The following is a 25568-nucleotide window of genomic DNA, read 5'->3' on the forward strand; positions in this document are numbered from 1 at the left end:
TATATAAACAGTCATAAATCGATTTTTTTTTTATTTTACCTAAAAAAAATCAAAATAAATGAAGTTTATCATTTTATCAACAAAAGGACAATTTAAAATAGGGTTATTAATTTAAATTAACCACGTAATATACGTGAAGTCTGAAAATTGACCCTGTAATTAAATAATATGTATTCTGACCATGTAATTCGAGATTTTTATTATTTATAACCTGTAATATACGCAAAGTCCAAAAAAGCAACTGAGAGATTGAATTTTTTCATGATTTTCCAGCGGCGAGTTAAGAACGTTAAAATATGGCTTTAACAAAAAAATTATAAATTTTCGACAAACGACAAATTAATTATGAATTTTTAAAGTGTCAAAAGCTCAAAAAACAAAACAACAGAAATCTCGATCTATAAATCAAATTTTGAGCTCATTATTTGCAAAGACATCTATAAAAATACATAAAAGGGATTTGTAAAGTTTCATAGCATTTCGAAATCGTTTAAATTTATTTTGATTTTTCAACTGAAACGTGCAAAATTGAAATTTTGTTCCGCGTAAGCGTATACTCACAAGTCAAATTTAGTTCCCTAATTTTGTAGGCATGACTAGAACATGATAAGAAACATTCACAATGAAATTTTGTAAATTTTAAACGAGATACAAATTAATTATAAATTGTTTAAGAAATTCATAATTATGAGGGAATAAAAATTCATAATTAATTTATCCCTGGTCGAAGAAATTTAATTTTATGTAAAGCTATATTTTAACGTGCTAAACATGTAAGAAAAAAATAGTGAAAAAATTCAACATTTAGGTCACATGTTTAGACTACACGTATATTATAGGGTGGTCAAAATTAAATAAGAAGAAATTCAAGTTACAATGTTAGAATATATATTTTGTATTTTATTGGGTCATTTTTCAAACATAAAGTATATTAAAGAGTCAATTTGAACAATTAACCCGTTAAAATAAGAGAGATGAAACTGTCAATAGTGTGTCAAATAAAATTTCAAGACCTATTTACGTGTGACAATTTTCAGATTGCCCAAATTTTTCTTTTTATAAATGTGTTAATGGGCTTTTGGGTTGAGTCTAATGTGCAAAAATTATCGACCGAGCCCGGGCGACCGCCCGGGGTCGCTACACGGTGGAACCGCCCATGCCCACATTCATTCTCTCTATTTTCCTAAAATCAATTCCAGGAGAAGCTCCTTCTCTCTATTTTCCTTTAGTTGTCTCGTTTTTTCTATACAAAATTATCTTCTTTTTTTTCTTTCTATTTTTAATTCTTTAACTAATGGCTTTGGAGAACTGGTTGGTTATACATTAAAGTTTTGCATTTTACTTTTTTTAGCGAATCTACACGAGTTTCAAAATCACTCAAAAGTAAAATTCATCTACCATTATTTTCAGGTGCCGTTTAGCGTACGCAGGCTTAATAGGTCATGTATAGTGCGAGACTTGATATTGCCTTTTTTTTTTTTTTGTTGAATAATGTGATATTGTTGTAGTTGTACTACGCTTTACATACAACAGTGGGTGATAAGTATTATAATAACTATATAAACTATCTATTCACATATTTAATTATAAGGTCAATTTAGGTAGTTCAAGTTAAGTAGAACACTAGGTGGAAAGCTTATGTGTTAGACGTGTTTGATGATTTATTTATTTATTTATTTTAAAAAATCTAAAATAAACCAGCAAAATTGATATATGAAATAATCGAACACGATCTTTAGAGAAACGCATTTCAAAGTTTCAAGTCAACAGTACCATATCATCTCAAGTGGGTTACACAAGTTTGATTATAATATTTGTTAAGAATATTTCATTTAATAAATAATAATATATAGGAAAATACTTCTTTTGGTTCTTTAAGTTTGACAAAAATACCAGATTAATTCTTTCAGTTTTTTAAGTTTCAAATAAGTTTTTTAAATTTGTACAAAAAATAAAAAAAGTTCTTTAAGTTTTCTAAGTTTCAAATAGGTCCTTTAAAGTTTTTTAAGTTTCAAATAAGTCATTTAAGTTGTTAATCTAATGCACCTATTTTAAGTTTTTTAAGTTTTTAAATTTCTAATAAATCCTAAAATAGGTAATAAGAACATGTTTAAAACTTAAAAAACTTAAAGGATTAACCCATTATTTTTGTCAAACCAAAAGAGATATTTTGCCTAATATACATCCATATAAGTATGTAATACATCAATCGATAGATTTAATTTTTAAAAAATGTTTATCGACGAATTTAGTTAGATTGTCACACAATTAAGAACCTTGGTTCTTAAGAAGATTATCATAGTACGAAAGTTAGTTTTAGTAAAATTGTCATAGATAAGAATATTACTCCCTCCGTCCCTGAATAAGTGACCTATTTGGCCATTTCACACATATTAGGAAAAGTGTAAAGATGAAAGAAAGAGAATGATACTTTTATTGAGTTGCCCTTGTCATTATTTTGAAACTTTTTCACTTTTAAGTAATGATTATTTTCTTTGTTATACTACAAACTTTAACATGTGGACCACAAAAAGTATTTATAAGGGGTAAATCTGTCAAATTTTACCTAGAAATCTGAGAAGGTCAAGTATTATGGGACAAATATTTTTTACAAATAGGTCACTTATTCAGGGACGGAGGGAGTAGTTCTTAAGAAGATTCTCATATAATGGAAGTCAGTCTTAGTAAGATTATCAAACAATCCTTTCAGAAACTCACCTAAATTAACAACAAACAGAATGAACACAAATCATTCACACCATTGCATATGACCTAATTGAACTAAATGAACCAAGAACGCAAATTTCACTTATCGGAATTTTAGAGATAAGTTTATCCGACAAACTATCACTTCAAAACTCTAGTCGACATGAAAGTATGTTTGTCCGTCGAATGAAACTCACCCAAACGACAAAGGTAACAAACAAAATCGTTCTAACCGTTGGATGTGACCTAATTGAACTTAGAATGAACTTGAAACCTAGTCAGCACGAAATGACATTCCTCCAACGACCAAAACGGACCCAACTAACTAACGGTATCAAATATAAACAATCTGACCGTTGAATGTGACCTAATTGGACTAAAAATGAAGTAGGAACTGAAATTGTGGTAATACAAAATGTTCGGACTAGATTTTGGTGGTCATATTCAATGTACCCATCTTTTATTCGGTTGCATCCGTTTTGGTGGTCAGAGCAATGTCTTTTTGTGGTGACTTGATTTTTGGAGGTATGGTTTGTTGGATTGACTTATACCAAAGATTTTGTATTACCACAATTCCAATTCCTACTTCATTCTTGGTCCAGTTAGGTCATATTTAAAGGTCAAATTAATTATATTTGATATTTTTAGTTGGTTGAGTCTGTTTCAATCGTCGTAGCAGGAATGTCATTCCATGTTCACTGGATTTTTAAAGAAATTATTTTACAGATTGACACCAACAATATAACAAAAATATAATCTAAATTCTTATTTTTTTTAATGACACCAGCAACAATCTTTATTATAGAAAAAAGTTGTTTATGAGTATAATTGGAAGAATGAATAAGTAAGTATAGATATACTAATCTAATTTGTTACACTTTCTAAAGGATAAAGGAGAAAAAATTGGACATGTATATACTCATATCGTGTTTGTTACACTTATATTTTAATATTTGAATTTACTCTTATCTATTTGTTATATGTGTTATTTGTATTGAAAGTTGAGAGTAATTTTGGGAACAAAAAAAGTTAGCCTAAAAGAGTCAAAATATGTTTCTTCTTTTTTAAAATATAGTGTTGATTATATATGAAGGGGATGCAAAATTTGGGCTGAATTCTTTATAATTTCAATTATACCTTTAACCAAACTTTTCTATATTAATATTATATTATTGTTGTATTAAAAAAGATAGAGATTTACATATTTGTTAAATTATTGTTGTTATTGAAAAATATAAACACAGTTTTTTGGGTTTCTTACGATTTGAAAGTCACAAATATTTTTACTTATAGTTTTAGTCAAAATCAAAATTTCATATAAAATATCATTCATAATTTACACGTGTTAGCGCAATAAAAAAACCAAAAAGACAGACACGTCGCCGACAAACATAAGGACAATTATTAATAACGATTTTAAAATCCAGTCTTGTAATTTTTTTATTATATACGGTGTAAATCCATCTGTTTCAGAGTCTTTCCGCAACATCCAAAGGCCATAATTCTACTATATTTTTCAACAGTAGTATTTTTGTTCATTGATTAAATCACCCTTTTTAAATGAAACTATAAATACCATAATGTTTATCAACAATACAAATTTTAACATGTCAACTTGTGGGACCTTTTAGATCCATCCCTGCCGTTTGCTTATAAAAGTAAATCCAACGGTATCTAAACAACTTGCAACAAAAAAAAAAATTAAAAGGTTTTGCACGGTGAGAGACTTATAATGGTCTCGTGCCGTAGCTACATCCTTACTTTCAATATTATTTTATGATGTCAACTTACCAATACCCTTTTCATTTATAACAAACTTATTACTTAACACTATTTTCTAAAGAAAAACATTGTCTCCTTAACTTTAAAAGGAGCCAATTTCACCTAACACATAACATATAATGAAAGGAGGAGGGGCTAGAGAAAATTGAAGAAGGATATACATGCAATTCTCCATAATGCAAATTAACTGAACATTTCAAATGCATTGCAATATATATACATATGTAATTTTTTTAAGTAACATAGTGGTTAGATTCACACACATTATATAAGAAAAAATAGAGAATTCAGAGTTCAAACCACAACCTCTACATATAATATCCGTAGTAACTACCAAATACCAATTGAATTACACTTAATTGACAATCACCATTTTCCAATCGCCATGCAGCACTCCTATAGAAAAACATCATAATGCATGAATGCTTGACAAAAATATTTTCTAGTTTTAATTAACTTCCCAAGTTTTTTAAGGGGAATTAATTTCCCAAGGTAAGAGCACAACTTCCTTAAAATATTTTAGGGTGTGTTTGGTATGGAAGAGAAGTTGTGAAGAGAGAAATAGGTAAGAGAGTATGGGAAGAGAGAAGTATCTGAGAAATAGAGTAGATTAGAGGGGTTGTTTGGTATAAGAGATAGAGAGAAGAAATAGAGAAGAGAGAAGTATTATCTGTTTTGAAAAGTACTACAATGCCCCTATGTTGAATAACATTTTCAACCAAATTAATTTATTATTTTATTTAATTACATTTAATTAATTAATTCCACTACTTATTTTAACTAAATAGATTTTTTTTATAAAAGAATAAATGAAATATATAATTTTAAAATTACTACAATACCCTTAGGTTATAAATTTCAATTTAATTTGTGTTTGAATCTATTAATTAGTTTATTTAATTACTTAATATATTAACCACGTTAATATAATTTTATAATTACATATGAATTGTAAAACCAACATGTACCATTTCTAATCATTTAGCTCCTGGTTCTTTATCCAAAAAAAATAAAAATGTCTTGTTTCCTTATGAAAATAATGCTTATCATTTCTTCAAAAAATAATAAAAATATTGACAAATTGCACCACCTATTCTCTATCTACAAATACTGACTGATCATTTGAGATGGCAAATCAGCTGAGAACATGAGGGTGTGATAGAAACTAGGTAAAAGACAAGAGTAAGGTGGTAATAACACACATATATTGCTTCTCTCCCCTCTTTCTTCTCAAACCAGCGAAGAAACAAAAAGAGGTGGGACCCATGGCTTTTTAATCTGTCTCCCGTGTTTCTCTGCTGCACAAAACAAAAGAAAGACCAAACTTCTCATCTTATTCTCTCTACTCTATTTCTCTCTCTCCTATTTCTCACCAACCAAACACAGTGAATGCAATATGGATATGGATGAATAGTAAACTAAGGGTCTGTTTGGTTGAAGAGAAATAAGAAAGAGAGAAAGAGGGAAGAGAGAAATAGAGAAGAGATAGTAACTTTCTCCTGTTTGAAATGCAGAGAAAGAGAGAAGAGAGACTAAAAAACTGTGGGACCCACTGCTTTTTGTTTTCTCCACAAAACAGAGAAGAAATGGGAGAGAGAAGGGTCATATTTTTGTTATTCCATTTTTACCCTTGTATTTGAATTTCATTTATGACTTATTATCTTTCCTGCAAATTGCAACAATGATTATGGAATATGAAGGATAAAACAAAGGAAAGTTATAGAAGACAAGTTGAAGGTATCATTTGTTAGTGGTAGACGAACAATTTTTTAAGCAAAATAGAAAAATAGGAGTAAATGACCTTGAAGGCAGTGGTGTTGAGATTGGAAGAAGTCTCTGGCACACGTGAAATGGTGAATGCCATATATGGAGGAGGAGCATGGGTGAAAGATAATTAAGGCTTTTTTAAATGTTTATTCATACTTATACCTTCACTTTTTTCTCGTCTTGTTCTTATTAATAAGATGAGTTTCAATAAGAATAAAAAATGAGTTCTAATTTATTTGGATGAAATTACAAATTAATTAAATAATCTTCATCTTTTGTAAAAAATTCATCATCATCGTCAACAATTTAGAATAGAAATTGGATTAAGTTATTTAACAAATTAATTTTGATTGAAGGTTTATTAATTAGGGTATTTTCGTACTTTTAAAAATAATCAACAATTCTTTCATCTCTATTTCTTTTATATCTCTCTACTACCAAACAATACATCAAATCTACTTTATTTTTCATCTTTTTCTCTCTTCCCTTTCTCTCTCTTACCTATTTCTCTCTTCACAACTTCTCTTCTTAACCAAACACACCTAAGAGTAACATTCAATGCAATAAAAGCAATATAATCATAATAAGTTCACAATTCCAAATTTTCTCTCAAAAAAAAGTTCACAATTCCAAATGTCACAAAAAAAAAAAATTGGTGGTCTCAAATATAAGAAAAAATATAGTAAAATGAACCTATTAAATGCCACAATTCCAAGTTTATCCTCATTAAACCCACTTCATCATTAATGTCTTTACTGCTCCAAAACAATGGTATAATTGAAAAATATTACTTTTTATAATGACTTAAATGTGGTCAATCCACTTTCTTAATATGTGTGCATTTCTTTTTTGTTTCTTACAAGACCGGAGGGAGTACGTTTTTCTATAAATATTCTACTCCCTCCGTTTTAAAATGAACGTCGTTTAATGTTTTTATACACAAATTAAGAAATGCGTTAATTAAAAGAAAGAGAAATGTTATTTTACTAAATTATGCTAATCAACTATTGGTTCTTTTTTCATTAAAGAAAAAAATAATATTTTAGAAGTAGTGTATATAATATTAATTGAATGGTACAATTGAAAATAAAAAGTTATTATTGCATTTGAAATTGAAAGTGACATTTATTTTGAAACAATTTTTTTTTTTTGTATAATACTCTCTTATTTAAAAAGATGAGAAATTGTACCCCAATTATTCACTTTACAAAATTTTGATTAAAGGTAACGAGAAAATTAAAAAACGAAACCTGTTTTTCTTTATTTGTCAATTTTTTGTTCATTCTTGTAGGGAAAGTAGAAATAAAAAGAAATTGTATGTTAACCATTAAGGCATAATTACCGATGTCTAATTTTGTTCCAATAGCATAATAGCAAAGTTTTAGTTTTTTCTTTTAGGAAAACAGCAAAGTTTTTGTTAACCGGTAGAAATTTAATTATAGAATCCAAATATAAATATATTAAATATAAATTAAAGCATTTAATATATTTCAAATGTTTAAAAATCTAATAATTTCCCTTTTTGATAAGGATTTTTAATGAACAATAATATCATGAAAGAAAGTACTAGCTGAAACACATCGATCCATCCAAAATTACGAAAAGAATTATAAGTAGGAGCTTCTACGGTGCAGTCAGAAAACTAACTTTTACAATAAAAAAACTCATTTGGTAACATTTTTTTTCCTCACAAGTATATTGTTTATTTTTACTAACTTATAACTTATTTTGGTAAGATAATTAAATTAATTTCTACTTTAAAACTTATCGCATATTATTTTTTTTCTCAATTTTATACGTGATCATCGTAGTTGGCAAAAATTATATGTTAATTAAACATATCTTTTTACGTCGTTTCATATTTATAAAATAGTTCAACCATTAATTTTGTGAATCACTATAAATTTAAATGGCTAATTTATCAGGAAATTACAAGCTAACTTATAAGCTAAGCGTTATAACCTCATTCGTTATAAGTTAGCTTATCAATTATCCAACATTTCTTACCAAAGAGAGGTTTAGAGAGAAAGGGATTTTGGGAAATGAAAGAAGAAGAAAAAACGAACAACAACAACAACAACAAAAACTCCAAAGGTTAGTTTAAGTGGTAAGATCATGAAGTCTAATGTCTGAGTTCCGTTAATATCTTTAAAAAGAGTAAATGCAATCACATTATAATTTGTATTTAAACCCTATGATGTCTTTCGTGCATGTGCATGTGCATGTGCATGATCCCCTCACCGTAAGTTTAAATACGATCAAAATAAATATAAAAGATACACAACTTTAATATGATACATTGACATGTAATATCGCAATATTCTTTTTAAACATCAAACATATATCAAAATATAAATTTAACTCTCCAAAATCTTCCCTCCAAAATTCTCAAAAAACCAATTCGCAAACACAACCATAAGGTAAATTTAGTGGTAAAAAGACATCTATTGAAACGGAATTTTACGCATACATACCTTTTAATATCTTTAGAAAATGTAAATATTTTTATAAACACTATTTTTTTTTGGTTACTTTTATAAACACTATTTCAATCTAAGGTTTATTTTTGTCTTAAACCGAACATTATCCTTAACATCCTTAACCTTAAAATTAATTTTCATTGTCATATTCATTAGAGAGAAAAAAAGAGAGACATTATATAAAAGAGAGAGGTGACAGTTTATGCAGGAGTTAGGGAGAGATAGTACAGATCTGTTTGACCAAAAGCATTCACAACACAAATCAGGTTCTTTCTTACTTCTAATCTTAAACTCTCCAATTTCCAACATCATCATCAAACATCATCGTATTCATTTTTTTCATAGTAATAACAAAAACACCCATTAACCATTTTTTCTCTCTCTTCTTAACAAAACAAAATAAAAATCAAATTTTTCAGAGCTTGAAGAAGAGAAACAACAATGGAAGGAGGAGGAGCTCCACCAGCTGACACCGTGATGTCAGATGCTGCACCGGCGCCGCCGCAGATGGGGATCGAGAATATTCCGGCAACCCTTAGCCATGGGGGTAGGTTCATTCAATACAACATTTTCGGTAACATTTTTGAAGTTACTGCAAAATACAAACCACCCATCATGCCAATCGGTAAAGGCGCTTATGGTATTGTTTGGTATGTTATACCCTTTTTTTCTCTTTTTCATTTTTCAGATCAAATTCATCATAAAGTTTGTTTTTTTTTTTTATATGAAAATTTGATTTTTATTATTTTTTTATTTGTTGGGATTGGAAAAATGGATTTTGTTTATGGTTTTGTGTTTCATTTTGGGGTGTATGTGAATAGCTCTGCTCATAATTCGGAGACAAATGAACATGTTGCGGTTAAGAAGATTGCAAATGCATTTGACAACAAGATTGATGCTAAGAGGACTCTCCGTGAAATCAAGCTGCTTCGCCATATGGATCATGAAAACGTTAGTGAGTAATAAATCATTGTTTTTTTTGTTTTGTATGTGTGTGTGTGATGATTGAATAAGTATACTTTGTTGCATGATATCTATCTATTGTGGTTTGAGATTAACTTGTTTATTGGATCCTGATCTGTGTGTTTGAGTGTTTCAAAATCAATCAACCATTTTGTTCATATGATGTAAATGGTATATGTGTTACGTGTTCCTTTTTAGCTGTGAAACAATTTTAGCTTTGAAGCTACTTAGGGGGTTAGTTAATGGCTTCAAGGCTACATCCATTAGTTCCTTACATCTGTTTGCCCATTTGTTTTAGCTTTTGTAAGGTTTCGGGCAGGATTTTAGTGGAAGCAAGAATAACTTAATTTGGTAAAATATGCATCGGAAAATGTTTTTCTTCAATTGCTTCCGCTGAAACAAACCGCGATGGGTTATACAAACATTGAGACCAAAATGCATTTGTTAGTTTTATATATCATACTTGCTTGATCCGTATTTACCAAAAGTAAAATTATTGTCGTTGATATTGAGACCAATATGCATTTGTTTGTTTTATATATCATACTTACTTGATTGGCATTTATGAAAAGTAAATCATTGCCGTTGACAATTAGTGGCGCGTGCAAGATTGGGTGTGAATCGTAAACAACACGACAAAATTCATTCCAAAAGGAAAATCAATGATGAACGCCTATTACTGTTTGATATCCTTGCAATAATTGATTAGTTTATCCTCTTTTATGTAGCAGTTATTTTCCATCTTGGCACTGTCTTAACACGCGTATTTTATTGATTTTGCACGTGACTTTAGGTGCTTTTTATGTTATAATACACACGTCACGTATTTTACTTGTCGCTTAGTGCCGGTGAGTGTTGTCAAATAGTGAATATAGCAGCTCAATAGCATAGAAGAATTGGAACAAATAGCTATTGTTCCGCGATCCTCTATTTAGTACAAAGTGTTGTCAAATAGGCATAGCCACTATTGCGAAGCTATAAAACGGTAGCATAGCAGAATTCGAACGAAACACTTTTTTTTTGCAATCATTGATTAGTTTGTCCTCTTGTAAGGAGTCTTGGATGGAGCAGTTATTTTCCATTCCGACACTGTCTTAACATGCGTAATTTATTGATTTTACATTTGACTTTAGATGCTTTTTACGATACACGTAACTTGTCGTTTGTGTAGTGCCGGTCAGTGTTGTCAAATAGCAGATATAGCAGCGCTATATCATAGCAGAATTTGAGCAAATAGCTATTGTTCTGCGATCCGCTATTTATTTCAAAGTGTTCTCAAATAGCCACTATTGTTCCGCGATCCGCTATTTATTTCAAAGTGTTCTCAATTAGCCGCTATTGTTCCGCGATCCGCTATTTAGTACAAAGTGTTGTCAAATAGCCGCTATTGTGGTGCTATAGCACGGTAGCATAGCAGAATTTGAATAAAACACTGTTTTTTGCACTATGCGATTGTTATCACTGGTGCCGGATGATAGAATGTTTTTCTGTAATTAAATTAAAAAGTTTGACACGACAAAATTCTGTCCAAAAGGAAAATCAATGATGAGCGCTTTTTTTTTTTACTTAATGAAGAGCGCGTGTTTCTATTTGATATTCTTGCAATCATTGATTAGTTTATCCTCTTGCAAGGAATCTTGGATGGAGCAGTTATTTTCCATTCAGACACTGTCTTAACATGCGTATTTTATTGATTTTTTGTTTGACTTTAGATGCTTTTTACAATATGCCAAACATGACACTTGTCGCTTGTGTAGTGCCGGTCTGTGCTATCAAATAGCTGATATAGTGGCGCTATAGCATAGCAGAATTTGGAACAAATAGCTATTGTTCTGCGATCCTCTATTTAGTACAAAGTGTTGTCAAATAGCCGCTATTGCGGTGCTATATCATTGTAGCATAGCGAAATTCGAACAAAATGCTAATTTTTGTGATCTGCAATTTACTACACGTGTGCCGGTTGATAGACGCTGGTTTTCTATACAGAAGGGTTGCTACTTTTTGTTTTGTAATTTTAGCGACAAAAGGGAAAAATGTGTTCATTCTTTGGTCATATAAGTCTATAGCGTGTCTTATATTTTAGGGGCTGGATGCAGGACAAACGGGGTGTCCAATATCTTCATGAGGAGAAATACCAAAACTTGTTAGCATTAGAAATTCTTGTTTTAACTGGCATTTTGGTTTGCCTAATGTAATTATTTTGTAGGTGGTTGCAATCAGGGATATAGTGCCACCACCCCAGAGGGAGGTATTCAATGATGTTTACATTGCATATGAGCTAATGGACACTGACCTTCACCAAATCATTCGATCAAATCAAGCACTATCGGAGGAGCACTGTCAGGTATACATTTAAATAAACCACCCCTTTTAAAATAACCTATTTATCGCGGAGATTATTAAATCTTATCCATGACACCATTATAAGCTCCTTTTTTTGCTTCTTCTGCAGTACTTTCTGTACCAAATCCTTCGTGGTTTGAAGTACATACATTCTGCAAATGTTCTGCATAGGGACTTAAAACCCAGCAACCTTCTCCTGAACGCCAACTGTGACTTAAAGATTTGTGATTTTGGACTGGCCCGTGTAACATCTGAAACCGATTTTATGACTGAATATGTTGTTACTAGATGGTACCGTGCACCAGAGCTTCTGTTAAACTCTTCTGATTATACAGCAGCAATTGATGTATGGTCTGTTGGTTGTATTTTCATGGAACTGATGGATCGAAAGCCTTTGTTTCCTGGCAGAGATCACGTGCATCAGCTGCGTCTACTCATGGAGGTAACTTCTTTATCCGTCTTTGGTGTTTGAAGAAGTTTAAGAGTTATTGATTTCATTAGCTTTTGTAGTTCAAATGATTAACCTGCTGATTTTGAAACCAACACATTCTTGAATTGAAATTCATCGCAGTATCATTCTTGAGTATAATAATTAGTCAGGTTAAATTTCATTAAATTATGTCAATTATTGAGTACCATCAGATCCTTTTGTTGAAATATTGTCATTGTTAGCCTTGATACTATTTGATCTGACATTTATTTTGTTTTATTTCAATTCCTTAAATCACTCATTAATTTATGAAGTGTTTTTATGCACTCTCTCCGATGAAAGGAGCACCATTCTCATTGGAATAAATAATTACAGAATATTTCAACACCTTCATTCTAACCTATGTTTTTAATGGCGCCGCACTTGCGGAGTGGCAATGACATTCGGTGCAATACTCTTTATTCATCTGCAACAGTTGCAGTGTTAGCGGCTGCGAACCGCGGCTGCGTTTCCATCAAGTAGAAGACTTTCCGGTCACAATCTGCGGTTTTCAGACCACCATCCTTATCTATTGAGAAGAAACGAAAAAGAAAGAAGAAATGTGGTATGAGGACGAAAACATGGAGGGGCACAACAGACAGTGTGGAGGCGGTGACTGATACACACCTATTGGGGATGATGTTTTATATTTAGGGTTTAGAGAATGGACATTGTAGCTTTAGGGTTTGTTTCACATAATGGGCCTGTTATAAACCACACAATGTGCCAAGTATGTTCGCAATGTCTAACAGATGTTTACTGTGGGTAATAGAGTATAATTAACTTCAAAAAATTATTCATATACATACATAGTATAATTTAAAATAAATTATTAAATGTCAGTTAAATTGAATTATTAAGTATAATTGTCCCTATTTAAAAATAAAAAAAAAGTATAATTGTCCCTTTTAATTTTTTATATTTTTCTATTTGAGTATTTATGTATCTTGTTGGAATTTATGTTTACTCCATTTTTTGGGATTTACAACATAGTTCAAAACGATGATATGGATATATATAGTTTGGACATTATTTGATTTTTCTATAGGAGTATTTATGTATCTTGTTAGCCCGTCCATTATTAAGATATATATAGTTTGCTTTTGACAGTATGCTTTGAAATCAATGTATCAATATAACTGCAATGCTTCATATTTTACAGTTGATCGGTACCCCGTCAGAAGATGATTTGGGGTTTCTGAATGAAAATGCTAAGAGATACATTAGGCAACTACCTCCTTACCGCCGTCAATCTTTCCAAGAAAAGTTTCCGCAAGTCCATCCTGAAGCTATAGATCTTGTTGAAAAAATGTTAACTTTTGATCCAAGAAAAAGAATTACTGGTAAGTTCTCATTGCCTGAGGCTCTGTATTGATGGTTATAGATATAATGATGTCCATATGCATACTTCATGATTTTCATAGTTTCTGGCATCATCAGTTCTTATTAAATGTTGTCTATTCAGTTCATCTATTATCAGTTGATAATTTGCATCTACATGCTGCATCTGAATGCTTTTGTTTTTGCTTTTGGGATGCCCAATTTATACTGATTTTATATTCTTCAGAAATCGGTTGTTTATGATTTCATCTGTTAAACGTATTCTATTTCTATTGATATGTGACATTGCAAACCTATTTCTTTGCTTACCTTTGGTTAGAATCAATTAATAGGATGTAAGTTTAGTTTGTTGGTCTTTTTACAGTTTTCCTTGCACCTATTAATCGTGAAGAATGAAAAGCATAGTCACATTCGTAGATAAATTTTTGATAGTGTTGAAAATGAAAAGAACCTATAAACTTTAAAAAGATGAAGCCACATAGAGAGCAATTATAACTTCTATGTCTTAAGGCGTTTTCAATTTTTGGGATATACAATAGTATAGCTTTTGTAATAAATGATGTCATTATTTTATCTCTTATATAGATTGATGTAATTTTGGAGAAAAAAAAAAAAAGCTAAGTAAATGATCATGTTCCTTTAGTTGAAATTTTTGGATCAAGAGAGTTTTGGAAGTACCCAACTTATGAAGTGCAGTCATCTTGTCAATCCATCGATACCTATTGTTAATATATTTAACTGAAAAAATTGTTTTCTTATTTGCATGGAGATTTTTATTTGTTTCAAATCTTTGCTTCGCTGTCAAAGAGAATAGAAACTAGGACATCCATTTTTTCCAGTCTCGTGCACACACAGGAGCTTTGTTCAAGCAAAGCACAAACAAGATTATTATCTTATTTTGATGAAATTGCACTCACCTCCCCTGACTTTGATGTTTAAGTAACATAAAATCATGGGGGGTAAAGAAGATTTGAGTGAAGTTGTGTGCAATTTCTTCAACAATAAGGGTATGAGTTTTAATTTGTAAAATAGTGTCTTCGTTATTTAAGCATACCTCAAGGAGGTTAGTACAATTTCCTTATCTGTTTTCAACTACAATCTAGACTTCGCAGCATGTTTGTCAAACAATGCTTCCTAATTACACATTCTAGACTATAATGATTGTCTTATGTCCTATTAGGGGTTTAATTTCCAATTATAAGCATTCATTGTAACAGTGTCGAGAGTGCCAGGATTAACATGTAAATGAAAATGCTTCATACTGTTTTATACATATAAGCATTGGCACCTGCGTTGAAATGCTTAAAATACTAGCCTTGTTTCATGTTCTTACATTCTTTCATTGACATTGTTTTTGCAGTTGAAGATGCACTGGCACACCCCTACTTGACATCTCTGCATGACATCAGCGATGAACCTGTGTGCATGACTCCCTTCAGCTTTGACTTTGAACAGCATGCGTTGACTGAGGAACAGATGAAAGAACTGATATACAGAGAGGCTCTAGCATTTAACCCTGAGTACCAGCAGTAGTGTAGTAGTGATAATGATGGTAATGTTATCATTGGATTTGGAATTTGTTATGTTTGTTTCCCATAGGTCAAGAGATTTATGTGTATATATATCATCATATCTATCATCTGAAACCAGATGACCTTGGAATTTAATTATTTTGTTATAGGCTTGATTGGTAGACTCACTGGAAAACAATCATAAGGTGTTTTTGTATTTTGTATTGACTTATTTGTTTCAAATTATTCTCCTATTCATTGGCTTCAGCCAACTTCGGATAAAAACTTTTTTCTCATGGATGTGTGTATTTGTGGGGTTGATTCTCTTTTTCTTTCTTTCTGTTAAAAGCTGTATTTGTTTTGGTATAAATATAAGGGTTAATATGTCTTTACCCCCCTGTAATTTGGGCGAGTTTCGGTTTTCCCCCCTGTAAAAAAAAAAGTTTAGATTCCAACCCTATAATATAAAGATTCTCCACAAAACACCCCTGTAATATGAAGATTCTTCACAAAACACCCCTGACCCCATTCAAACGCTGATGTGGCACGCCACTGTGTAATTATTTTAATTTTAATTTTTTTTTTAAATTTGACATGTGTGTAATTGTTTAATAAATTATTTTTAAAAAGATAAAAAAAACTTAAAATTAATTTCCAACAATTTAAAATCAAGAAAAAAAAACAATTTTTTTAAAAAACGAAAAAAAAAATTGGATTTTTTTACAAAAAATAAAAATATTAATTTTTTTACCAAAACATTCAAAAATTAGCTTATATTATTTTTTTCGAATATTTTTAAAATTTTAATTTAATTTGGATTTTTTTTAAATTATTCGAAAGTTTCAAATTATAGTAAGTGTATGAATTTTTTTACATAATATTTTTGGAAATATATATAAAGAAAACAACCTCTTTCAGCTTTTGGGTTGGCTGTTTCTTTTCACAAATACACACAATTTTCAATATAAATAACACATATTAAAAAAATTTCCAGATTTTTTTTTATCCTCAATTTTTAAATATTAAAAAATATTCAAATCTGTAACACATCGTGATAAAAATCTAAATTTTCTTAAATTTTTAAATAAATTTGTATCCAGATTTTTTTTTTGTTGAGAAAATTTAAAAAACTTATTTTTCGAAAAAAAATCTGTTTTAAACTTCAAAAAATATATATTCCATATTTTCGAAAATAATTTGATTTTTTTTTTTTTGAAATATATATTTCAACATTTTCGAAAATAATTTTAAAAATTTTTGAAATATATATTTTTTCGTAAATTATAAATTTTGGAATTTTCGAAAAATATATATTTCAGAAAAAAAAAATTCGTAATAAAAAAAAATGATTTTTTTAATTTTTATATATTTTTTAAATAAATAAAAAAATTAATTATACAGTCAGCACGCCACATAATCAAATATGCACAGTCAGCATGCCACTCAGCTCGCCACGTCAGCAATTATGCACAGTCACATGGGTCAGGGGCTAAAATCAAAGAATCTTATTTTACAGGGTTGGAATCTAAACTTTTTTTTTTACAGGGGGGAAAACCGGAACTCGCCCAAATTACAGGGGGGTAAAGACATATTAACCCTAAATATAATGATAAAAAAAGATTGAACAAGTTTTTATTTGAATAGTAAAAACCAGTTTAGTTTGTGAAGTGAAAAGGACGGTGGTGGTCTGTGGATTGGCAAACTAAAAATAAACAGTGCAATAAGATTTTAAATTGAAGAATTTTTTTTTTTTTTATGAAACTCTGATTTTTTATATTTTAAATTTGAGATATGATATTTATAAAATCATTTTGGAACAACTCTCCCTCATATTCTCATTGTTCTCTCCCTCTATTATCGTCTGACACTGGACAATTATTAAACATGAGTCAAATTACAAGAAAATTTAAATTTCTTGTCTTAAGGACAAGATACACGATTTTAAGTCGTGGGTCTTAAAATCAAGGTAATCTCACACGTAGGAAGGAGTTCATAAAGTAAAATTGAGTAAAGCAGAAGTTAAAATCACTCATAATAGTGAGATTACCTTGTTTTTATCTCTTTGAGCAGAATTTTGCCTCGTTGTTCTCTTGCGCACAAATTTTTAATGGTGTTAATAAACTTGAGTGATGGTAATAAACTCTGATCAAAATATGTTCATCAAATACTTTAACGAGAAATAAATACAAAGCAAAAATGAGAAATGAAAGTATGTAAGTTTAGGGCAAAATGGTTCCAATGGTGAAGATGTACTATAATAAGTAGGAGTAATCGATGATAGTTAAGAGGGGCAGTGAAAGGAGAAAAAGTTTAATAACAACCAACCAACAGTACCTGGAGAAACGATTTGAGACTCAACTAAAAAGCTAGGATTTATTGCTTATCATAGAATTGATTTTGCAAACCTTTATTCGATTTTAGAAGATACAACCAAACATAGAGAAACCATGTCAAACCAGATGAACGTGAACTAGTGCAAAGATACACCTTTTCAAAGTAGTCAATGCTACATTGTTGCAAAATATCCTTTAACATGCATTGATATTTCTCCTTGAAATGAGAAGGTATATCATTTATTAACGAGTTTTAGCACAAGATAAATAACTTAGAAGAATGTGATTTCAAAGTAAAGCAATTCTTGATCGATTATATTTACACTACGGTCGAACTCTTGATTATCGTGCCCCCTTCCTCTGAAAATCGAAGGGTTAAACACCAAAAAATACAACAACAAAAAAAAACAAAAACAAAAAAAACACAGTGAAGTATAGGAGGAAATTCTATCAATTTTGTTATCCAGTTTGTAAATTTAAGCATACGTATTAGAAAGCTACTCCCCTAACCCCCTACATTCTTAAAAGTCTCCCAACTTTTATTGTACATATTTTTCGTTTTAACCCTCATCATTCTATGATCAAGATATCAAGATACCCTACATGTTCAAAAGGTTTAGCAATTTCAAGTTCCAAAAGGAGGATTCTTCATACCTTAAATGATATAAAGATTATGAGAAATATGGTTTGATATGGTAAAAATATTGTCCAGATTGTACAATCCATGTCGCTTTTAACAAGGAAGGAAAAAAAAATCTATGGGGTCTTATTAGTCTGGAATGTGCATTTCGAACACAACTAGTCAGTAGGAATAAGAAGAAAGAAAAAAAAGGAATGTTATGGGATTTAGAGTCACATTTTTTATTTATTTATGAAAGGATTTAGAGTCACATTACCTCCCAACATTCAATGGAAAAGCGGATCAATAAAATGTGAGTAAAATAAGATAATGTTTTGCGTGGAAAATTGTGTGGTTGAGTAGAGTAACATTGGGTTTGAGTGAGAGAGATGAGGAAGATAGATAGATATTTTATAAAACCGTAAAAATAAAATACAACCGAGGTCTCTAAATCATTTTCTTTTCAAAACAGGAGGATCGTGCAACCAATCTATCACTAAGAATATCCACCCCGTCATATTATATGGTATATAAACAAAAGCATCCTTGTATTTTCCCTACTATAACTAATTCGTATGTACTAACTGTATAAATATTCTTATTTTGTGTATAATAATTGGTACTCAATATGTACATTTGTAACAACAAGTTGGAACTTTGCGAATAATTGTACAATATTCATTTTAGAGGAAACTCAAAAATTACATTGATGTGTTATGCTCACCAAGAACAATAGAACCAAGAAAAACTCGTGTCAGTTGAACTATTTCTTTTATATTACTCGGATTGATTTTGTAAACTTCATAGTTATATTCTTCATAATCCAAAGGGATTGCACCTTATACACTTCCAAATCCATAGAAGTGGAGTTTATGTATTGTCTTCATTCAGTAGTGTTATTCAAACATCAACCGATTGTTTGATTTTAAATCGTTAGAACTCAATGTTCACCCCCCTTCTTACACTACACCGATAAACCCAAAGTCAACAAACTTCTTGAAAGAGAACACAAAATATGACATAAAATTACAAATTTGTAAAGAATACGTTGATCATAAAAGTAAAGCTGACCATAATTTACTATTTGCAGAAAAACAATTTTATGATACAAAACCAAGTATTCAACCACTATCAACTCTTGATGTCCCAAAGAATTTCGATAGGCGAACTGGTCCGCCGCCATCTTCACTATCGGTTCCAGAATCCTTTCTTTTTGACTTGTGCTTCTTTTCCTTCTTTGACCGCTTAGACCTGGACTTTGATCTTTTTGACGCTCTCTCTTCGTCTTCACTGCTGGAAGAGTATGAAGATGATGAAGAGGAGCTAGATGGAGAAGATCTTCTTGAATGCTGCAAGGGAAGAGGTAATGAGTATGTGTAGAAAAAAATACATCCATAACAAAAATATGATCGGAAACATCAACTTTTAATAAATTTTCTTGATCACTATTGTTCATTTGACAATTAACAAAACCGAGGTAATCAGAATCAGTTTGCTACAACAATAAACAACAGGTTCTTTACAAAATAATATACAAACCTAGAGAAGCTAGAGTTATATGTCGGTCACTTCCAACATAAATTCAAGGTTGTAAACAATGATTTCAGATAGACAAACACTTAACAAGTTCATATTTAGGCAAATCTATGGATTTTTTTTTAAACAAGATGGCAAATCTATTGATGTAAACATAAATTCAAGGTTGTAAACAATGATTTCAGATAGACAAACACTTAACAAGTTCATATTTAGGCAAATCAATGGATTTTTTTTTAAACAAGATGGCAAATCTATTGATGTAAAGCATATGGTTGAAAAAAGGCAATGATAATCACACAGAAAGCTTACTTTTAATCTCCCCTTAAAACTTTTTTAAAAAAAAAACATACTCCTAAAATTTTGAAGTAAAAGGAAGTTGTACTGTAATATCAATTACATCCAACGAAAAAGAATCATTTCAATAAAACCTCCATTTTTGTCAGACCACAAAGTAACAAGACCTTGGAAAGGGTAAGTTCTGTATAACTCAATTTCTTCCAGACCTCAAAGCGACAAAAGATAATGAAAAGGGTCAATTCTGTAAATTTATTTAAAAAGGGTCAATCCAAAGGAACCCTTTTTCACATTTGAATATACTTATCCAAGAGGGAACTGTGTAGTGAAACTCGCCACTCAAATTCTTGGAGGATTGAAAGAATAGATTTAGTTAGAGTTTATGGCCATTGAACGTGCCAACTGTTATATAAGGACATGTCCACTACACAGATAATAGACAGGAAATTGGTTCGTGTTGTGGTACCTAAGAGTTCACCAATTTGGTGAGGGCATGGCAACTACCATGGGATATTCTCACATTCTAGTCGCATGGCAACATGGATGTCAAGTTCTAAAATGCATCCGTGCAGAGAAAACCATAATTTCCGGCCCAAACAAGGAGGAACATCAAGGATGGACTAATCTGAAAATGGCTTGGAAGGAACCAATGGAAATTTTTCTTAGAGGCACATGCAATTTATACAGTCAAGAACTTACGGATAAGAGGAATGAGGAATTGTGTCAAATGTGAGCCTCACCAATCAGTGCCCCAATCATCGCTCAAACTTGGGAATATTGATTTGGGAAGGGATGAGTGAGAATGACTGGTCCAAGTAGTCGTTCGAAGCAGTTGATTACAAAGAAGTTCAAGGAAATGAGAAATGGAATGCAGTGTAATGAATGTCCAAGAGGTGCACTCTTTAAATATGCCCAAACTAGTGCCTCTTTAGTTTTACCCATCATTACAACCAAGGAGTTCAAAGTTGGTTTAGGGAATGGCAGCAAGTGTATCACTAAGGAAGATGCAAAAAATTTATAATCAAGGTGGGCTGGACATATCAGATGGTATTGATGAGTGGTTTGATGGGTTGCTAGACCTGGTAGATAAAAAAGGTGCTTCATAAGGCCCTAACGGTCTACGGGTTAACTTTCAAGAAAAAATGAGAAGGAAAGTTAGTTAGAGGAGAGATAGAGCAGATCTACAACATACAGTTCAGAGGCGAGAAGGGGTTGTATATTTTTCATTTCAATTTTCGCTTATAGCTTGGGGCCATAGGAATTTACCTTGGTGGGAGCATTTTCTCTTAATGTATTTTCTTCGTTTTCTTGTCAATAATATAGTCTCCCGTTGTTATTATATAGGAACTACTCCGGTCAACTATGGAATATAAATGAACTTTTTTTAATGAAAGTTGAAAGTTGCTGACAAATTAGAGGAATTATCAATTTACCCTATAAGAGATCCAAAAAGACACGTTGAAGATTCGACAACATTTTCAACATCAATGCAAACAATTTAAACATACAGCATAACTTAGTCCTATACCATGGTTGCCGAAAACTAAAAGGAAAGTTGGCCAGCAGTTCATAGTTGCATAATAGTTGAAGGCGTAGTTAGAATAGTGTTGTTTTTCAAATGAAACACTAATTGTTTTACTCCAGGAAAATGTAAATGTTGGAATCAAACACACCTTTCTTTTTCTGCTGCTATGCTTCTTTGAAATTTTGTCCCTCTTATCTGTATAGTAGAATAAACAACACTCGTCATTAGAAACTGGGGGGAAAAGGTGCTAGAAAAATACAACAGGTTTCTACAACTTTACCAAATTACCACACATACCTTTTGAATGTTTAGACTTACTACTAGAGTGATTTCTACCCTGGGAGAGTTTGCGAGACCTTTCAGCATCTAGTTGAGCCCTGTACTCCCTCATCATCTTATCTGCATCTGCTTCCAGCTCCCCCTTTTTCAGTTCTTCTTCCTGGTAAATAAATTAGACCAAATCAAGTCAAACACAAATTAAATGACCGTGCTAATACCCTAAAAATTGACACATAAAATACTGCAGATTAAGATATAGGAAAAGGCATGCAATAAAAAAGGTTTGACTGATAAAAGAGACAAGCTAATGAAGGACAATTTATGCAATCAAATCATCTAAGTTTGAAGTAACTGAGACAATAAACAAGTATAAATGGTGATGATCTAACCCTTAGGGGGCGTCTGTTTCAAGTTTAGGAGTCACATTCCCGGGAATACATGGGGAGTGAATGACTATACCCATGTTTGTTACAAGATTAAGAAAAAATTATTGTTGGGTGTAAAGGTTCCCCGGAATTATATTCCCGTGTAAGTCATTCTTGGGAATAACTTTTGATTCCATGAAGCAACGCCCTCTTAAGTTAGCATTTGAAGTTGACTCTTACGACAGGAAGGATATAAATAAAACTCTAGAGAGGGTTTTCCAAAAATTCTTTCAAATAATAAGAGATGTTGAGGATAGGGGCAGGGAAATCACCTTTCGACAGGCGCTTAATTTTTCAAAACTAAATCTAAATATCATTATAATTATTTGGAAGTGTGCCACACATGTACACACAGATATCAAGGGAGGTTCTATTTCAAATGAAGGCCCGGAACAAGTCTAAGAATGAGAGGTTGACGGCATATGTGTCAAAAGGATCGAGTAGAGAGGAGAGGAGTGTCAATTGATTAAGAGAGGTTGAGGCAAAGGGGGTAAAGGGATTTCACAGCAAGGCTTTCTCTTCCAGACCTCTAATAATTCTCAAACAACTATTTTGGTCTTGCAGTGTAACAATCGTAGGGATGGTCAGAATTGGGAGGTGCAACAAAACTAGAAAGATGGTGCTGCTATCCAACAAGTAAACCGCAATCATACAACCATGGTGTAAAACCCTATTTCAGTCCATAAAAATTCACTAGCCAATTTTTGTCTCATTTTAAAATTTTCTTATTTAAACATATGACTCTGGCGATGCTAGAAAATAAAACAAGTAAATTACGAAGAAATTTAAAAACAAGTAAATTTTGGAGGTGAGAGAAGATGTGTTTATAAACTTAGAGGCATTGACTAAAATAACCTTACATTAAATATCATATTAAATGTTACAAGGGCTTAAAATGTAAGTTAGCACTTCCCCTCCATAAAAATCTCTCCCTTCCCTGTGTTTGAATCAAACAGACCCTTAGAGAAATAAGCCAAACTTCAAACACAACCCAGGAGTACTGATCTGATAAATGGAGAACAGGGCAAATGGAATAATGAGATAGCGAACAACCATCCTCAAACTTTTACAACAAGGTGCCCGAGGATGTATGCTATAGATTATATAAATACAGACAGTAGCACATGGATGTTAAAATCAATGAGATAACTCATGTAGAAACCCAACAATGACCTGGATTGAAACCATAAAAAGGCTGTAAGATAAGTAGCTCAGTAAGAGTGAGCAAAAAACAGAATCAATGGATGGGTTTTCAACTAAAACCATATCTCCCCTCTGCCTCTCATATATACACAACGACAAAAAAATCTAATATACTTCCAAGAGTGTATTGTAAGGTATGTAACGAGATTACCTTTTGTTTCTTTTTGTACTCTTCCCAGGTAATTGTATGAGATGTTTTAAGGCTAGCCAAACGGGCAGCATGCCACTCTGGTGAATGAAATGAACCATCCACCTGCGACAGTCCTCATCAATAACGGTACAGGAAAAGAAAGCAAGATCCAACATTCGAGCATTATAAAGCAAAACAATCCTATAATACAATATATACACACATCCAGTAAGACAAGAATAACAAATAACATGGCTCATATACCTCAATTATGAAATTCTCCACAAGACCATATCAACCCAGACACCAGAAGAAAATCAATAAAAATTACATTTAACATTCTTGTATAAAAGTGTATCCATGTATAGTAACTTTCAATTCGTTATTATTCAAGCAGGTGTGAAAAGGTTCACTGCCATTGAAATATTACCCAAAAACAAATGTAATAAAAAACAGAAAATTGATATTCAAGCACAGGGCTTGTAAAATATCACTAATACAAGTTGTTTTAATATCATTATACAAGTTGTTTTTGTTACTTGATGATTCTCGCTTTACGGTTTCCCAAGTTATCAAGGATACTTACATCTTGATCAGAATGACTTATTTGAGCTTATTTACTAGCATAAGTTTTGTGCAACTGTTCGGAAGAACTTATAAAAACAGCTTAAGACATTGTTTATAAAGCTATTTTCATAAATTCTCCAAGATGGCTTTTAAAAACAGCTTATAAAAAATAAAAAAAAATTAACTTTATTTTATATTCTGCTATATAAATAGCTTATACACAAGCGCTTACCATGATATAAGCTGCAAATAAGTTGTTTAACCAAACAGGACCTTAATCCAAAGAATTTATGCTTTAATCCCCAAAATTAAGAGCATAAAACCAAACACAAACTCATATAACAGCAATTAGGAAATGAAAATAGATCGATTCACGAACAATTGAACAAAATTGAAAGAGGATAATATGGAAGGGTACAAACCATGCCATCTTCAACCTCATCGGGACCACCGGAAGCACCACCGAGCCTTGCTCTCTGCATAGCTTTGTATGCTTGATTTTTCCCCATTTCTCTGAATTGATAGATCGATTGTTCTATGGATTATGATCATGCACTATGCTCCACCACAGTTAGACCCTGATTCAATTGAAATTTGTGATTTTTAGGGATTTGATTTTCTGAATCGCATTGCAATGTGCGACGTAGCTGGCTCGCTCTTGTTTCTTCTCTCTCTCTCGTTATCAGTTTCGTTCACAACGAAAAATGATCTATCTATCTTTGGGCCTGCTTCATCTCTTCCTATTTGGGCCTCCACCGAATTTCTTACAAGCCTTTTTACTCCCCGAATGGGATATCTCTGCACACAACTGAAGAGACCGATATAAATTTTAAAAATATATTCTTATTATGATATTTTGAAAATAAATTTGGTAAATATATTGTTCTAAATTATAACCAAACCATGGACTCTATAAATTTGTGACCTAAATCGCACTCAACAACAAAAAATCTTCTTTTCTCTTTAGGGTTTTTCTTGCTCAAGAATCGTCAACAATGTATGTCTCATCGTTGCTCTGAATGTAACATGCACTTCGGAAATGCTGGGGCTTTGGGAAGTCATCAAAGGGTTCACAAAATAGTTATAACACGGTGTAGTATTTGTGGTGAAATATTCCGTCTACTCAAGCTTGTGCTAGTCATGTGAAGGTTCATCTACATGTATCATATTTAGGGTTGGGAATAGGCTAGGCCGGCCTACAAGGGCCTACGGTCTGGCCTGTTTAAGCCTGGTCTGGCCTGGCCTATTTATTAAAAAGGTCAGGTTAAGACTTTTTAAAAAGCCTATTTGAT

At 31.6% G+C, this 25568-nt stretch overlaps 2 protein-coding genes across 2 annotated transcripts; one reads left to right on the plus strand and one right to left on the minus strand.

The window, feature by feature from the left end:
- Positions 1-8840: 8840 nt before the first annotated feature.
- Positions 8841-15658, plus strand: LOC11446238 (mitogen-activated protein kinase homolog MMK1). The gene is made up of 7 exons (XM_003608052.4): positions 8841-9001; positions 9155-9385; positions 9557-9686; positions 11905-12042; positions 12151-12483; positions 13673-13853; positions 15212-15658. The coding sequence occupies exons 2-7, from the start codon at positions 9177-9179 to the stop codon at positions 15382-15384; spliced, it is 1164 nt and encodes a 387-aa protein (XP_003608100.1). The 5' UTR covers positions 8841-9001; positions 9155-9176; the 3' UTR covers positions 15385-15658.
- Positions 15659-19161: 3503 nt separating this feature from the next.
- LOC11446239 (protein FAM133) lies at positions 19162-24992 on the minus strand. The gene is made up of 5 exons (XM_003608054.4): positions 24699-24992; positions 23731-23832; positions 21970-22111; positions 21821-21867; positions 19162-19663 (listed from the first exon to the last, which is right to left on the minus strand). The coding sequence occupies exons 1-5, from the start codon at positions 24783-24785 to the stop codon at positions 19436-19438; spliced, it is 606 nt and encodes a 201-aa protein (XP_003608102.1). The 5' UTR covers positions 24786-24992; the 3' UTR covers positions 19162-19435.
- Between the last annotated feature and the right edge of the window lie 576 nt (positions 24993-25568).

This window comes from Medicago truncatula, chromosome 4, assembly GCF_003473485.1.
Source record: "Medicago truncatula cultivar Jemalong A17 chromosome 4, MtrunA17r5.0-ANR, whole genome shotgun sequence".
In the NCBI taxonomy this organism is placed as follows: domain Eukaryota; kingdom Viridiplantae; phylum Streptophyta; class Magnoliopsida; order Fabales; family Fabaceae; genus Medicago; species Medicago truncatula.

Bases quoted from the DNA above. Each gene is read 5' to 3' on its own strand.
- LOC11446238 (XM_003608052.4), top strand. From the start codon at position 9,177: ATGGAAGGAGGAGGAGCTCCACCAGCTGACACCGTGATGTCAGATGCT. The intron at 9,386-9,556 runs GTATGTTATACC...GTATGTGAATAG, and splicing joins GGCGCTTATGGTATTGTTTG to CTCTGCTCATAATTCGGAGA. The intron at 9,687-11,904 runs GTTAGTGAGTAA...ATTATTTTGTAG, and splicing joins GCCATATGGATCATGAAAAC to GTGGTTGCAATCAGGGATAT.
- LOC11446239 (XM_003608054.4), bottom strand. From the start codon at position 24,785: ATGGGGAAAAATCAAGCATACAAAGCTATGCAGAGAGCAAGGCTCGGT. The intron at 21,868-21,969 runs GTATGTGTGGTA...TCTACTATACAG, and splicing joins TAAGTCTAAACATTCAAAAG to ATAAGAGGGACAAAATTTCA. The intron at 19,664-21,820 runs GTGTGTTTGATT...CTTCCCTTGCAG, and splicing joins ATAGCAGCAGAAAAAGAAAG to CATTCAAGAAGATCTTCTCC.